General features: G+C 38.0%; 2 protein-coding genes and 10 non-coding genes across 33 annotated transcripts in view; 9 read left to right on the forward strand and 3 right to left on the reverse strand.

The window, feature by feature from the left end:
• TAF1D (TATA-box binding protein associated factor, RNA polymerase I subunit D) overlaps positions 1-7,209 on the forward strand; it is an 11,072-nt gene extending 3,863 nt beyond the window's left edge. For 3 of the 22 annotated variants that reach the window (XR_006297331.1, XR_006297333.1, XR_006297332.1), the window contains exons 4-14: positions 880-1,052; positions 1,353-1,413; positions 1,753-1,925; positions 2,745-2,780; positions 3,791-3,839; positions 4,079-4,113; positions 5,131-5,179; positions 5,572-5,612; positions 6,402-6,472; positions 6,819-6,869; positions 7,107-7,209. Coding sequence is in view for 2 of the 22 variants with exons in the window: in XM_043579947.1 (XP_043435882.1) it covers positions 880-1,052; positions 1,353-1,413; positions 1,753-1,917 (399 nt within the window). In the remaining 20 variants the exon portion in view is untranslated. The other 19 variants (XR_006297342.1, XR_006297338.1, XR_006297335.1 and 16 more) reach the window with 19 other exon arrangements.
• Positions 2,452-2,578, forward strand: LOC122484597. Its single transcript, XR_006297653.1, has one exon. It is a non-coding gene; the product is annotated as a small nucleolar RNA SNORA40 (small nucleolar RNA).
• Positions 3,611-3,741, forward strand: LOC122484593. Its single transcript, XR_006297649.1, has one exon. It is a non-coding gene; the product is annotated as a small nucleolar RNA SNORA18 (small nucleolar RNA).
• On the forward strand, positions 3,884-3,956 carry LOC122484603. The gene has a single exon (XR_006297659.1). It is a non-coding gene; the product is annotated as a small nucleolar RNA SNORD5 (small nucleolar RNA).
• On the forward strand, positions 4,921-5,058 carry LOC122484583. Its single transcript, XR_006297640.1, has one exon. It is a non-coding gene; the product is annotated as a small nucleolar RNA SNORA8 (small nucleolar RNA).
• Positions 5,303-5,442, forward strand: LOC122484587. The gene has a single exon (XR_006297643.1). It is a non-coding gene; the product is annotated as a small nucleolar RNA SNORA1 (small nucleolar RNA).
• On the forward strand, positions 5,806-5,878 carry LOC122484582. The gene has a single exon (XR_006297639.1). It is a non-coding gene; the product is annotated as a small nucleolar RNA Z40 (small nucleolar RNA).
• Positions 6,505-6,629, forward strand: LOC122484592. Its single transcript, XR_006297648.1, has one exon. It is a non-coding gene; the product is annotated as a small nucleolar RNA SNORA32 (small nucleolar RNA).
• On the forward strand, positions 6,909-7,035 carry LOC122484585. Its single transcript, XR_006297641.1, has one exon. It is a non-coding gene; the product is annotated as a small nucleolar RNA SNORA25 (small nucleolar RNA).
• Positions 7,175-16,100, reverse strand: part of CEP295 (centrosomal protein 295) — a 55,770-nt gene continuing 46,844 nt past the window's right edge. Inside the window, 12 exon segments of the mRNA XM_043579939.1 lie at positions 7,175-7,307; positions 7,385-7,484; positions 7,577-7,676; positions 7,759-7,923; positions 8,053-8,146; positions 9,167-9,307; positions 10,154-10,794; positions 11,643-11,817; positions 12,721-12,860; positions 13,982-14,233; positions 14,639-14,741; positions 15,297-15,394. Of these exon segments, the coding sequence (XP_043435874.1) occupies positions 7,269-7,307; positions 7,385-7,484; positions 7,577-7,676; positions 7,759-7,923; positions 8,053-8,146; positions 9,167-9,307; positions 10,154-10,794; positions 11,643-11,817; positions 12,721-12,860; positions 13,982-14,233; positions 14,639-14,741; positions 15,297-15,394 (2,048 nt within the window). The 3' untranslated portion in view covers positions 7,175-7,268.
• LOC122484595 lies at positions 14,837-14,906 on the reverse strand. Its single transcript, XR_006297651.1, has one exon. It is a non-coding gene; the product is annotated as a small nucleolar RNA U2-30 (small nucleolar RNA).
• On the reverse strand, positions 15,096-15,175 carry LOC122484596. Its single transcript, XR_006297652.1, has one exon. It is a non-coding gene; the product is annotated as a small nucleolar RNA U2-19 (small nucleolar RNA).

A 16,100-nucleotide genomic window follows, 5' to 3' on the forward strand; every position in this document is an offset into this window, starting at 1 on the left:
AGGCTTTCTAGCAGTAATCTACAGCCAGTCTCCCATGACCTGAGCCTAAATCCAGAATTAGATTCTCAACCAACTGAGCCACTCAGGCTCCCCTTGGTGGCCACTTTTAGAATTGAGATGTACCTAGAACATAAAATCTGCAACTTTGTTAATACTCTTCTGTACTAACTGCCACTTCAAGACCACAACCCATCCTTCAGCACAAATACCACTTGGGTTCCTGGGTGGATTCTTCACTGGTCTATTCAGTGAACATATCCATATATGAGGTGTTTCAAGGCTGTTTATATAAAATCACTTGATTTAATCAGGCCGTTAAACACTCCTAAAACTGAAATGATTCCCAGTGGTTTTATGGTAACCTAAGCCAAACCTATCCATACCTTCCATGTGCAGTGGCTTTAGAATAGGCCATTTTCTTCTGATACCAAATACTCAATTTCTGATGGAACTGCCCAACAATTACTTAGCAGTAAGCTCTCAAATATTTTAGTTAAATGACTGCACAATTCATAAGTCTCTTGCTCTAGAGTTGATATATTTGAAAGAATATTCTCTAAGCTTTTGTTTTAAGTTAATTCTCTTATAGAGATTTGTTTCTTTGGGAGCTTCTAAAGACATTTTTTAATGCAAACAAGATCTGTGCTTAGGTTTTCTTGGTATACCAACGTAGGTAAATTGGTAATGTGCTAGGTAGACCACGAATTCCTTTTAAAACCAGCATCTGGCATATGTGGCCCACATATGGCAGAGTAACTAAAGATCATATAAGAGTTTTTAGCAGAGGGATCCTTTATTTTGGAACATAAGGCATCTGCTGAGTCAGGGAAGTTTTTTATTTTGTGAGGCCATTACTTACAATACAGCGTTTTTATGTAGCAAGCAGTGGCAAGAGGATTTTTCAACTACCTTGAAAAGCTGAAGTATGAATACTACCTCAAGGAATCCTTGAAACAAATGAATGTTGGTGAAGATTTAGAAAAAGAAGATTTTGACAGTCGTAGATATAAATACTTGGATGATGATGGATCTCTCTCTCCTATTGAGTCAGAGTAAGTTTACTCACGTGAAATAATTTTGGTCATAGGTTTTGTCGAATTAAATTAAAGTTTTTGAACTTTAATGTTCCATATCATGCTATCAATTTGTTTATATTTTACAGTAAACCATTTGGGTTGGTAGTTGAGCTATGAGTTTGGCACATGAGACATCCATTTTGGGGTGTTACACAGGATAGCGTAAATTTTCTTTTTAATTAGTATTGATGTTTCAGTTGTGCATCATGATAGTATACTACTAATGGGTTCTAGAAGTTTTTGTCATCTGAGTGAGGATATATTTTAATGTTACAGAGCAGAGGATGATCTTGCAACAAATCTTGAACATGATGACGAATGTGATATCAAATTGGTGGTAAGTGACATTTTTGTCTTATTTCGTCTTAGAATAGCAGTTGGTACAGGAAGAATTTATTCTACTAGTTACTATCTTAGATTCTGAATTTAGTTTTTGAAAAGCTTAATAGATTTGGTGCAGGAAATAAAAATAGGGATTATTTGGATACTCACCTGGTGAGAACATGGGCTTTTCAGTAATTGCTATTAGGATGTCTAGTGAGGAAAAGAAGCTGAATTTGGATTTTTAACATTTAGACCGTCTCCAGGTTTTTTTCAGTAGCCTAGAGTTAAGTTATGTGGGATAACAAAAGCAGTAAGATTTAGTTGTTGCTTAATATGGATGTTTTTTATGCAGGACCATAATTATTTCATAGTAAGTTCTGAAGTACCAAAGAAGAAGAATGTGTATTTAGAACAAGAGGAATATACTGAAGAAGCAGCTGTGTCTAAAAGGAGAACATCAAGGTCCAAAAACATTGGACAGAGGATAGAATGGTCTGAAAAGGAGATGGGAATATGAATGTTAAGGTAAACAGCACAGAAAAACAGCTTTTCGTAGAAAATAAAGATGATAAATGCAAATATATATGTCAGTGATAAAAATGAATCTAAGGAGAAAATAAAAAGAACCTGAACAAATTAGTGAAACTCTGAATTATCAGGAAAAGCATTTTAAAGCTGTGGAATTGTTTACATGTAGAAAAGAATTAAGACTTGCATAGCAAAAATAATCACCTGATAAATAATAAACAGGATCCTACTGTTTTTGCCCATACTTTGTTTCAGAGCAAGAGCTTAAAGGTGTCATTTTGAACAAAGAAGTATGGAGATTATCTCCTGAAAACCTTTATTATAAATGTAATCACTAATGATTGACATCTCCTCAGGATACCTGAAGCCGTTTTTATCCCAGTTTTATTCAAACAAAGACCTTTAGTGTCAAACGTGTTATTGTAATAAGAACTTCCTAACTACCTAGACTGTGTCAACTACAATTTTCTTCTCATCACCACTGTATATTGCTGATTATGCCACTAAATAACGCTGTATTGATTGCACTTGTGCTTGTTTTTGTTCAGTTTTGTGGACAAAGACTTAGACAAGTGCAGAAAATAAATCCTCTTTTGCAACCCAGAACTCATGGCTCAATATGAGTTTTGATACATGTAAGAAGGAACAAGATCCCTACAACCAACTAAAGTGATGGTGGGGGGTTTGATAAACTTGAAAGTTGGTTTCAGGACTGTAGAATGACTAAAGCACAAGACAAAAGGGAATTCTCAACTATGGTGAATTAGTATTACGATTTTAATGTTGACATAAAACAAAGATGCCTTCTTGTTGTAGGCTTTTCATTTGAGAGCACAATGTCTGGACTTAAAGGTATGTCTTCTGCTTTCAGTGAAGGAATGTCTTTTGGTGAATTTTTGGATCAGATTTGTTTAAATGTACTTTATCAGATAATATAAACCTCTACAGGTTTCATTGTTGAAAGTCATTTTCCCAGTTTTAATTTGTTTATGACGTGATTTCAGAAAAAGATTTTAGAGTTCATACATTTTATAGTGACAGATGTAAGCTTTACTTCACTTGCAGGAAGGGGTCCCCAAACTGTAACTTAGGTTATGGCAATAATCAGAATGCAGGATATTCCCACTTTAAGCATCTACGTTAGCTTAAACTAATGCATAATCTAAAATGAGGTTTAGGACTTAATAGTGTAATGTTAGAAATGATTACACGAGATTTCCTAAATCTGAATGATGGAAAGGTTATTAATTCACAATCATCCAATTTGTTTTATTATCTTCCAGGGATTCCTAAATGGGAAGAACATAAGTACAGCCATATTAATATTTTCCTGAAATTTTTTAAGTCAAATAACTGTAGTTCTTAAAATGAGGCAGAATCTTAAACATTTTGCTGTAATCCTGGGAATTTCATTGGAGTTTGTAAAAATCAAGACTTTAGACATGGAAATCTTTTTCCTTTGGTGGTTCTAGAATAGCTACTTGGTACTTTGCATGTCTATCTCGGTATACACTCTTGTAACCAACCATTCAGAAAATCCTTATCATGCGATTAAATTATGGAATAAGTTTGTTGTAAATAGGATGTTTGGCTTTTTGCACAATTTTGAACTCAGATTTAGAGCAGATCACAGGTCTAATTGTTTTCTTGTGGAATCTTCAGTTTTAAAACTGTAAACAGTGGTTGAGGTCTATCCCGATGGGGCTTTTTCTGTAGACCTACATCGTTGGAAACGCCTCATAGAGTATATGTGTGGTTTCCTTTATTCACAGAACTATGTGTTAGATCTGTGGGAAAGAACTACAAGACATCTATCTGCTAAAACATTGAAAGACCTAATGGTCATATATTTTAAATCTTAGGTATTGGAGTATCCCAAGAATCTGTATAGTTCAGGGCATGCTAGTTTAGGTAAGTTTTGTTGGGGACAGTGTAATCTTGGGGGCACCATTACAGTTCACATGATGAATTTAACTGTTCAACTGCTGAATGATTACAGACATGAACTAAAACTTGATTCTGACGGAGCTGACGATAGCTTAAAAAAAAAAAAACCCCGTGGTTGTCAATTTGGATGCTAAGCACCTATTTTAGATTTTAATCACACATGTAAATTGTTCTTAATCTTTTATTTGGTATTTTATCTGTAGGGGTGAATATGATTTGAACTCATTTACGTTTAGAGGTAGGTGGAATGTTTAATTTTTGTTGAAATTTATTAAGAATTCAAAAGTACTGAAAAAATGTGAGTTGTGAGTACGGTATCCCATTACTGTTGTGCCTCGTAGTTATTTGGGTATGCCACAGAAGTATTAGATCTTGGGTGCCTAGGTGGTTCAGTCAGTTGAGTAGTCCGACTCAATTTTCGCTCAGGTCATGATCCCAGGGTCATGGGATTGAGCCTTGTGTCAGGCTCTGTGCTGAGCGGGGAGCCGGCTTGAGGTTTTCTTTCTTTCTCTCCCATCTCCCCCACTTGTGTGTTCTCTAAAATTAAAAAGGTATTGAGATCTTGGCAAAGGTACTTGCCATGATATTTATACACCGAATTGGACAAACTGAGGAGACTGCATGTCTAGGGAATAACATGAAAATGCCCCCTCCTGTCTTGTATCCTTATGAAACCATTGCTATGGTTCATCCTAATAACCTGTGTCTTTGGATATGTTACAGTACGGATATTGAATTTAAATTCTGCCTGATAGCAATCTGAGCTACAGATTGATTTCACAATCCACAAGCCACAGTCTTGATTTCTAATGCATCATTTCTTTTAGTATTTGACTTAATAGTTCTGTATGTATAATACAGAGACAGGATAAAGATAATGGGGACTAGATTTATAATTTCAGATGCAGTTAATGTAGTTGCCTCATTGGAATGATAATTAGGAATAAAAGTCAAATTACATATTACAAGAACTTAAATCTCTAGAGATAAGTTTCTCAGTGGTGTTGCAACCTTGAAGTACAGGGGTTTACAATTCAGTCATGATTGCACTGCATGGTATCTGCATTCAGCAGCGTGTTCCTGCTGGGTGTTCAAAGGACAGTGCAATATCAATTCAGTATCTGGCATCGTTGGTTTTCTTGGCTTCGTGCATGTTAAACCTGGTATTTTTATTGAAACAGTATTCCTATAGTTTTTCATATTACTGAATTTGAGATCATCTTTGATAGGAACTAATGCTTCTCTTTTTTTCTAGGGTGTTTGAAATTGAGAACCAGGGGTCCATGTAGTCTGACCCTAAACACGTAAGGCTTTCTATTTCTGTTGCTTCTGGTGGGTGCTTTTATTGCTAGCAAACAGCAGGACTTCTATATGGAATCAGAAACCTTTGTATAGCTTATACATAAGCTTGAGAGGAAATTTTTAAAAGCCTCATTCATTCTAAGGTGGAAGTGGGCACTATCATTCATGGTGTCCAGGAATTGTTAATGTGGCTACATTGAGACACAGGTAATGCTTGCATCACAGCAAGTTTATTGCAGTGGTGACAATGAGACCTGTAACATTTTCTGCTAGGCCTGTGGAGTAGAGTGGAAGTAACAAGACTTTCCCATATTGGAAGCAATTAAGGGATAACAATTTTATAGATCATTTGCCAAAACAGCAATCAGTGTAATTCTTAAAACTTGATTTCTAGGGCCCTAAAGTAAAAAAAAAACTGGATCCCAAAGATTGCAGGTAAGATTTCCCCTCAAGTGCCCAATCTTACAGGAGTTGAAAGCTTTTTCTTTCATAACACTTCATTAATGTTCCTAATGCTTTGGTTTACCTAATTTTGGCAACAGCTAATCCTGGTGGTTTATTGTATCCTAATTAAAAAAAAAACAACCCTAGATATTAATGTGTGTTTATACAACTTGCCAGTGATTTGTGATGTTATGATGATGGGCAAAATGTTCAACTGCTCTGACTGGGCTGAATGAAAGTAGCCTTTCTGAACATCCATCTAAATGAAATCTGGGGGACACTGGATGGCTCTGTCAGTTCAGTGACTTCAGCTCATGACCTCATGGTTGGTGTATTTGAGTTTGGGCTCTGGGCTGATAAGCGCTGAGCCTGCTTGGGCTCCTCTATCCCTCTCTCTCGTGCCCCTCCCGCACTGGCATGTTCTTTCTTCCCAAAATAAATACAGTATTTAAAAAATAAGTGGGGGCTCCTGGGTGGCTCAGTCAGTTGAGTGTCCAACTTTGGTTCAGGTCATGATCTCGTGGTTCAGGAGTTTGAGTTCCGCGTTGGGCTCTGTGCTGACAGATCAGAGCTTGAAGTGTGTCTCCCTCCTCTTGCCCCCCCCCCCCCAAAAAAACATTAAAAAATGGAATGGGTTGAAAAATTAATTATTCCAACTCTGCATTTTTAAGCCTGGAAATTTCAATACGTATTAGTTCAGAACTGGGTATCCGGCTACTTTGGAACCTAATTAAAACCACATTTTGAGAAATTTAGCCTACACTATAAAATCGTCCGTAGGTGGGGAATACCTGAAGTATGTCCATATTCAAGTGGAGATTAAAGAAGCCCAAGGGAAAGAACTCTGGCAAGTTAGTTCTTTATCTTATCTTGAATGGTATAATGGTCATTACCAAGGCTTTGAGAATGTAGTTTCTCATTTGCTGTGGACATGACCATAAAAAATTTTTCCACTAGGCTTGCTTTCTTTATGCTACTTTGCTAGCGTTCAGCCTATTGGGAACATTTACAACAGCCATATTTCAAATTCTCATCTGACCATACATAGTATTTTGAATGGTGCATGCCTAGATCTCTGTTGTTACTAGTAACTGGGCAACTTGTAATATTAATAATAGATCTAATAGAGGGAGATTGGCTTTATTTACAGGATCATCTCTGGAAATGGAGTTTTACTTTTCTATTCCTTTTCTATAGGATAGAACTGATGGTGACAACTGTGGATTGAACAAAAGCTCCTTTTAAAAGGTATGTACACATTTGAAAAAATTTAAAGGTCTAAATTATAGGTCATTTCAAAGAGGGCTTGTGGGGCTAAAACCAAGAGCCCTTAACGCTGTGACCAGATATCGAAGTTCTCCATAGGATATAATAGTTACTCAGTGTTGCTATGTTTTCCTGAGGAGATACAAGATTTAGCTCCTTCACAGCCATGTGGGAAAGAAACGTCTCCCAAATTTAACCCATGTATACTCTCGTTCTCAGGGCTATTTTGAAGAATGTGATTCTGACTCGGAGGAACGACGGTGCTTGGGAGTGGAAGGAATCCCATGTTAAAATTCTTAAATAAAAATTTATTGACTTTAAATAACTTCACCTATGTTACACATAATTTAAACAAAGAATCTTTACACATTTTGTAGAAAGTCAACACGTACTTTTGGCTCGAAGTTTCTCTAGTGTTTTCTGTGGAGGGAATAGAAAAATGAAATTAACAGTTGCAGTGCCCTAGACCTGGAAAGATTATAGGGGGCCTCACTCACCTTATGAAACTCTTTTGCCCTTGCTCGGTTTTGGGCATATGCATCTTGCTTTGCTTTCTCTTCCCTTTGCTGTTTCACTTCAGCTAACTGATTGTATAATCTGTAAGAAATTTATTCTTACATATTCTTCGTACTCTCAGTAATACTTAAGGAATGTGAGTAACCACACATGACACAGAAACATATACATACCTTAAAGCCCTTTGACGCATGTGGGCTTGTGCAGTCTTTCTGTCTTCAGGAAGTGACACTCTGACCTTATTCACACCCTTCAGGCGACTCACAGACGAGCCTGAGCAGAGAATAAGTGATCTGGCAAATATTGCCCTGCTATATGCTCTTTGTGAGAATTGATGCAGATGTGGGGAACATACCTGTTGGTTTCTCCTTAGCTGTTTTGATCTGAGATTTCTCAGAAAGGTAAATCTTATTCTTTATTTCTTTCTGTCTCTGGGAAGATCTCTGTATAAATGATTTTTTCCTCTTTACAAATGCTTCTTGTAAGCTCCCAGGTATAGCTGTAAACTTCGGCAGGGTTTCTGTTTAAAGATGAAATTGAAGCTTATTTTTAGCTCATTGACGCTTTTGTGCTGGCAGTCTACAAGATTGTGGGGAATGTGAAGGCTGAGAGGTTGAGCAGGGGACCCTTTCAGATGCTCAAGGCATACCTGCCGAAACTGCCACTGGCTCCTCCACACAGTGCTCTGATACTGGATAATCTGAGGTTTCTTTTTCTGATATAAGAGGCAGAAATTCATTCACCTAATTGCAAGTAAATCATAGATAAAATCATAGGTAAATGATCTTCCACTAACCTTAACAGTTCCTAAACCCCTGGTTCCCTTTGGTAGAGGGAGATTTGCTGTTTGGGGGAGATGGGAAGCTGAATGCCTATTCTCAATCCCCAAATACAGTGTAGGAATCTGCGTCCAATGAATTTAGTTCCTATTCTGCTTTCACCGCTTTGTGTGGTTTCTCACATCTAAATGGCAGGGCTGGAGTTTTCTGGGAAGGGAAAGTCCTTACAGTTCTATTCCTATTAAAATGCTTTACTCTCCAGCTCTGTTAGAGAATGGCTTTTGCCCAGCCTCCTCTAGCCCAAAGCTTTTTTCCTCACCTGATTCTTGTCAAGTGCTTCTATACCACTTCTGCATCTGCACTTGTCTGCTGCCTCCCCATTACCCTTCTCAGTAATCATGGAAACAAATACTAGGTGTGGAACTATTTTTTTAAGATGAATTCTCTAATTCAGCATCAGGCTACAAAAACATTAGTCCTGCCACGGTAGTAGCACGTACAACCTGGGACTTTGGTAACAGGGCAACTTAATAACTGAAACAGTTGATGGGTGGTGACTTAGACTTGCTCAGTTTCCAACTGTAGTTCTGTTGTAATCCATGAATTCATCTATTATAAGCTTTACAGCAGGATTTCCTCCAATGACTACCTTCTAAGAATTGAAGTGAGCCCCATAGGAATGGTCCGCTTGCAGTGGAGAAAAGTACAAGGAACCTGCAGCTAATAGGACTATAAATCTGTTGTACTCAAGTTGATAATTTGAAAATAAACTTGCAATAGCACTTACTCTGTATACCCATTAGGTCTGATTTACTTATGTATCTTCTAGAGTTCCTACATCTTTTATTGGGCGATGGAAGGCATGAGTTTCAGCCCTTCTAAGCCCTAATGAAATCTACAGAATCATAAATAATTCCTTATTCTCAGCTGTGTGCTGCTGTGTAAATGAAGTGTATTCACATTAAAGGGAGCTATGGCCTTTACCTGAAAGCTGCTTTCTGCCTCATTTTCTTTCTTTTCTTCTAGGGTTAAGTTTGCAAACTCCATTTCAGCAATACTGATATCACTGGTGCTTACTAATGTAAGCTCTGGCTCTTCCATTATACCATGTCCAGACTCTGTCAACTGTGTGATAAAATTGAAAAAGAAACCATATTCAAAGTAACAGCCTTGAAATAGTAAAAATGTAAAAGTGATGTACATTGACAATGTGGTGCCTCCCCCATCCCAACCCACTTTTAGAAATACTGAAGACTTTTCTGAAGATAGCTACTGTAAGAATTAGAAGCCCAAGTGTTTATATTATAGGGCTGATGCAGGTTGACAGGCAGCCATGCAGAACCTGAGGGTGTAACTGACCTATCTAAAGGAGCAGGAGCTAGTGGACTGTTCTCAAACTACATCTTTAGAGGGAAGTATCCAACTACTGAGTAAGAATCTGCAGAAGAACACCCCAAAAGGAGCAAAATATCTGTGACCTAGATGTCATTCTTGCTCTCAATCTGTTACATGTTCATCTGTGGAAGGACAATACTGAAAGGTAATACTCAGGCGACCGGAGTTGAAACCAAGCAGATTAATACAATGCAGTGCCAAGAAATTCCACACTGAAAGTGCTGAAGCATAGGCCAAGCTATTCCTCAGGGAAATGAGAGGGGGATATGTCGATTGGGAGCAGACTGGTTGTAAAATTTAAAGGTCAGCTCAAAACTTGAGCTCAGAACCTGCTTGGAATGCTCTGTCGTCTTCCTCTCTGCCCCTCCCCCTATGTGCCCTCTCCCTCTCAAACTTCAAAAAAAAAAAAAAAAAAACAAACTTGAAATTTGGGAGTTTGCTCATTTCATTGGAAATTTCCAATGATTACATGATTGACTAGCTCAGGAATGTTAAGTAGCTTTGTTGCTTCTAAATTTGTTTCAAAAGTCTTCCTTGGAAATGAATTTATTTCCACACAACACAGATTTCACTTACCCACATTGGAATAGAGCTCTGTAATGATCCAGAACTTAAAAAGAGCTCTGACTGTGCTAGTTGAGAGAGGTTTCTTAGGATTTCTGGAGTTTCTGCTTTAGCTGAATTCTCAAAATATTTTTCATTCTGAACAGAATATGGTGCTTGAACTGAAGTTCCCATCTCCACTGTTCTCAGACACAACTGTGAATCGATTTCCTCTACTTGTGAATTTATATTTAAAACCCCACAGGTTTCCTTTTTGTCTCCATTGAGTCCTTGACTTTGTAACATTGTATCGATCCCTCTTTCTGACAGTTTTTCAGAGCCCAGTGTTTCTTCTCTGCCTTCTGGTTGGGCTTTTATTGAGCATTCACTAGAGGTAGAACCACAGGGAGTGCTATGCTGTAGATTTAAGTGATGAAATCCATTAGCCTCATCAGATGACCTGAAGCCTGAATTTTGTAAATTTCCTACAGAGAGCTGGAAAGGAACACTTTTTTTCTTATTTTGTAATTCAGTCTGTGCAGAGTAGTAATGATTTTCCATGCTTTGGGAAGAATCTCTTGCTTCAATGCTAAAAATACTTGGTAGATCAACATGCTGGCTCCCCTCCTGCGAAGAAAATTCTGGCAGAAGCTGTTGAAAAGACTGTTCAGAGCCTGTAAGAAATAAGTTAACCATAATTACATGTTGTAAAACCTGGATAACAGTTTGAGTAAATAATGAATTCAGCTTACTTCCTACTACTTGGGGAGTGGAAGCTGATGTATGTATACATGAATAGAGAACGAAAGGATGGTCACAGTGATTTTTAATAACTCCACTGCTCATACCATGTATTTTCTCCTAGTCTAATAAAGAAAATATGGTTATTAGATATGCTGAGGATTTTCCCCTCATTAAGAGAGAATGCCGATTTTAATAACAGACTAAATGCACACATTATGTACCTCATATATAAAAGGTGTGCATATGTGTGTATACACGAATTTGTACAAGAAGTATTTTTTTTTTGAAAGACCAAAAGCGTGAGCAGGGAAGAGGGGCAAAGGGAAAGAGAGAAGGAGAAGAGACTGACAGAGACAGAAAGAGCGAGAATCTTAAGCAGGCTCCACACAGGGCTCTATCTCATGACCGTAAGGTCATGACCTGAGCTGAAATTAAGGGTAAGACACTTAACCGGGAAGCTTTACTGGCCTGTATAAAAAGTTTCATAAGGATACTTAAACTGTTAACTGGAAGGGCTGAGGTAAGGAAGTTGAGGAACAAGAGGTAGTGCTTTTGCTTTTATCAAATTCCATACTGTAAAAATGCAAACAGCATTATTACTCCTGTTACTTAAATGGATGGATACACAGAGAAACAGAAGTTGTAACACTGGGGATTGGTGACCGCAGGAGTGGAGACATACCAAGACCTGCCAGGCACAATTTCCAAAGAAAATGGATGTAAACCATGGAAAAAGCAGTGGAGTTTCTTTAACTTTTTCTAACTTAATCATACACACCCTCAGTAATGTTTTCTGTAGCAAAAATCTGAGCTGCAGCATGAGCCAAGTGAGGGTCAGGTTGCTGGTTCGGGCTTGTGTTAGAAGGATTCAGGCTGGTTCTCAGCGCTGTAAAGGAAGCTGTACTTTTGGATGAAACGGTAGTACGGTGGCTTTCCCATGAAGAATCAGAGTTCTGACGAAAACAACAGAGAAAGGCTGAAATACTGATTATGTATTTCCAACCGAATCAATAATCATGTTCTTATGATACTACTCTTCCTTAATTACCACTTCTCTTTCACACTAGTAATTTGACTATTTAAACCCATTCTTCCATTTCAGTCAATATGAAAGAGGCTTTTTAAAAAAAGATTATTTAGAAAACAAACTGCAAATTAACCAGATAAGAGTTTAGAATATGATGAGATCGTCTTCTAAAAGCAGGAACTATTATGTAAGGACAGCTGGGGAGGTCAGGGTATGGGAGCAAAAGACATGATTTGAATCTCAGCTGCTGTACTATGTAGGAAGAGGCATTAGTTTTGAAAAATCAAAAAAATAAAATAACAGGGACACCTGGGTGGCTCAGGGAGTTAAGCATCCGACTCTTGATTTTGTCTCAAGTCATGATCTCACGAACCGTGAGATCGAGCCCCGCACTGGGCTCTGCACTGACAGTGAGGAGCCTGCTTGGGATTCTCTCTCCCTCCCTCTCTTTCCTCCCCTGCTCTTTCTCTCAAAGTAAATAAACTTAAAAATATTAATAACAAATGACAATAAAAACGTTCTTGAGCATCTTATGGATTATAATCCTTAGCTGGAGATAAGGCTCACATGACAAAATTCTAGTGCAGCTGGTTTTCAATCTTGGTTCCACATTAGAATCACTTGGGGAGCCTAAAAAAAATCCTGATGATCTAAAGCACTCCTGGAGATTCTGATTTAACTGTTCTGGGCACAGTCCAAGCACTGGGATTTTTAAAGACTTTCCACAGGATTCTAATCAGCAGCCAAGGCTAAGAACCACTGTTCTGCTCTAATAGAAGAAAAACTGTTTTTGGAAACTCACAGCAATGAAGCATCTATATTACTTTACCTGGTGAAAGTCTCTGCTGTCTTGAGAAATCCCAGAGTATGATGATAACATATCAAAATCTGGATGTGGTTCTAAGGGTTTAAATAGCTGATGATGCAGATTTGGAAAAGTGTGTTCCAATTCCGGAAAGTCAAGGTCAACTGTTAGAATTTTGAGAAAAAGAGATAAAATTTAGTTTTAGGTAACTCCCAATTCAACAAAATTCTTTCCATTTTTTTTTTCATTACCAGTAGATGCTTTCAAATTAAGTCCTATCATCATGTCCAACATACAAAACATGAGGATACTCAATGACCAAAACCTTTTGACAACATTTCCATTTTTACTAGCTCTAAAGTAAGAGGTTAATAATTAGGAGTAAGAAGCCGTTATGATCACTGTTTTGCTATAAACTTTGTTATTCTCAGTTCATTTTAGGATCAATGATTTTAAAAAAGAAAAAAAGTGTCCAACTTTGGCTCCGGCCACAATCTCACAGTTTGAGTCCTGCACTGGGCTATCCGCTGTCAGCAAAGAGCTCACTTCGGATCCTCTGTCGCCCCCTTCTCTCTGCTCCTCCCCTGCTCGGGCTCTCTCTCAAAAATAAACAAACGTTAGAAAAAAAGAAAAAAAAATCCTTGTTCACTGTCCTGGGTGTTACTATGGGTCAGGCATTGTACTTCATGTGTATCATTTTGTTTAGTCTCCAACATCCCTCTTTTAGAGAAGATGAAAGAATAACAAGCAGCCTGCCCATGGTGTCACAGCTAAAAACGATCACACTAGGACTCAATGGTCTCATCTGTGAACTCCTTTCTCAATACGGCAATAGGGCCTCAGCTGTTAGAGCTAACTTTGCAATGGTAACGGAAGATTTGTTGATCTCTTCTATATGTTCTTCAGTCTGATTTGTCCCAGATCCCCTCTTGCACTAAATGCCCTGTTTGCCGTGTCCATGTCATAACTGCTGCAGCAGTCCATAAAAACATAAAGCTCAGGGCACCTGGGTGGCTCAGTTGGCTAAACGTCTTGACTTTGGCTCAGGTCACGATCTCACAGTTCGTGGGTTTGAGCCCCACATCAGGCTCTGTGCTGACAGCGCAGAGCCTGGAGCCTGCTTTGAATTCTATGTCTCCTTCTCTCTCTCTCTGCCCCTCCCCCGCTCGGTCTCCCTCTCTCAAAAAATGAATTAACATTAAAAAACAAAAACACGAAGCTCAATCACTCCTTCAAACTGAAAGGATGAAAGGTTATATACAAGTATTGTTCAAAATCATTTTACCCCGCAAGTCTGTCTTCTCAGTCATCAAATTTGCTTCATTTATGTGCTTTTCCATCATCTGCTGAAGGTGTGTCTGACCAGATGTGAATTTTTCCACCGCAGGCAACACAGGTTTATGAACTTCCCCAGGGTCCTGCCTTTGATAACTGACTTGTGATGCAGGAACTACAGAACTTAATACATTTGTTTCCTCTTCTTTAGCAGTGGTAGGTTCTTGTTCCCTGTGGTCCGATGCATGCTCTGAAAATGACCCTGAAAATTGAGTGTAGGGAAAATATTTAATGGCTGGGCACTTCCTTAGAGACACATTTTGGGAGGCCCAACAATATATGTTGATAAGGGAGCAGGGCAATGAAGAAATCTGCTCAGATAGATTCCCACTGAATGGGAAAATATGACCATAGCAGATAATTGTCAAAATGTAGCTGGAGATCCACAGAGCATCTCTGTGGGTCTGCAGGCCTGTGACTTCCAATCATGGTTAGAGTATTATACTGTCCAATATTCTGTCAGGCATGAATAGTTTACTCCTGAGATTTAAAGAAACAATCCCTCTCAGCACATTGGGATGATCTCTCAATGTTTGCTCTCACCAATCTATCAAACGCCACTGATGCTGGTCCTTCAACTTATTTACAAACATTTTGACATTATTACCTGCATCTGTAAGGCTCAAATCTGTGTTTTCATAACTTAAAAAGCTCCCAGTAGAAACAGTTATTGATGATAATGGCTCATGATAAATCTCTTCTGTTTCAGCCTAAAAATTAAGGGGAACATTAGACTACAATGTAGGAAGTAATAGCTAGAAAAAACTCAAATCAGTAACAGTTCTCTTTTAGCAGTTATCAATTCTGAGCTCAGATCAAGTGTAGAAACCTTCATAGCTGTAAAGGTCAGTACTAAAACCTTTTCATCATTGCTCAGAACTGATTAGACTTTCATACACACACGTATCTCCTCCACCCCATCCCTATCTCATTCATCAAGTTCTTGGTTATATACTATCACCTTTACACACACACACACACACACACACACACACACACGCACACACATACGCACACACACACATGCCAGACATAGGCCCTTACTGTTTGAAATTACTTTTGCTTCTCAGAACTACAGAGATCATGCATCAGATAGACTGCAAAGTCTTCTGATGCTCAGATTTGGCTATTTTCATCATTGATCCACTTCAGGAAGAGTAGATCTCAGAGAACACAGACTTTGACATTTCACAACATGTATAAACTAAAGACAACGTAAAACCAAACAGGTCTAACAATGGGGTACACATTAAGACATTACTAACATTATGTGGCTTCACAGGTGGACTCAGATACGTATGTTCTTCCTCCACAGCATAACTTAATATTGCGTCATTCTCGGTCACAGCCTCCTTGACCTTGACTGAAATGGAGGGGAGGGGAGAGAATTTAGACTATTACAAATCAAGTTCTTAGCACCAAAGGACATCATTTCTGTTTTCCGACAATTTTCTTTCATATTTTGCTTTGTAAGGTTGCCTTATCTTAGACCAAAAAGAAACAAAAACATTCATTTTATTATTCATTAAAAACATTTCCTAGTCATCTTTTCCCTGGAAAACTGTACTTGTTATTACTCTATGAAAAATAGAAAACTGCTAGTATGATGGGAAATGCTTTTGTTATTAAGTGAAGAATATTCTATCATGAATACAAGATGATCTCAAAGTTGAGAAAAATGCATATAAAAAAAGACAAAAACATCAAAGTGCAACAAGTGGTAGGAAAAAGAGGAATTTTACTTTTGGTGCTTTCTAAAATCACAATGAGCACATACTGCTTTTATTATGAATGATTCTTAATTATATTTGATGTATTAAAAATATATAAACATTATTTTGCCTCACTTGATAATTCAGGTATTCTGAGTTAATTTCTCTCTTACTCCAAAGGAGTTTATGAGAAAACTGGCCAAAGCGTATAGTGATCCGTGGCTCTAAAACAGAATAAAATTAAAACTGTGCCACCAAATACATAAACTTCGTGTCTCATTATCACCGTGATTTTATTACAAGATACCATATACATTAACAGTATGTTTCTTAAATGTTTGTGTGAGAAGTGTGTTC

The sequence above is a fragment of the Prionailurus bengalensis genome, chromosome D1 (assembly GCF_016509475.1).
Source record: "Prionailurus bengalensis isolate Pbe53 chromosome D1, Fcat_Pben_1.1_paternal_pri, whole genome shotgun sequence".
Taxonomy (NCBI): domain Eukaryota; kingdom Metazoa; phylum Chordata; class Mammalia; order Carnivora; family Felidae; genus Prionailurus; species Prionailurus bengalensis.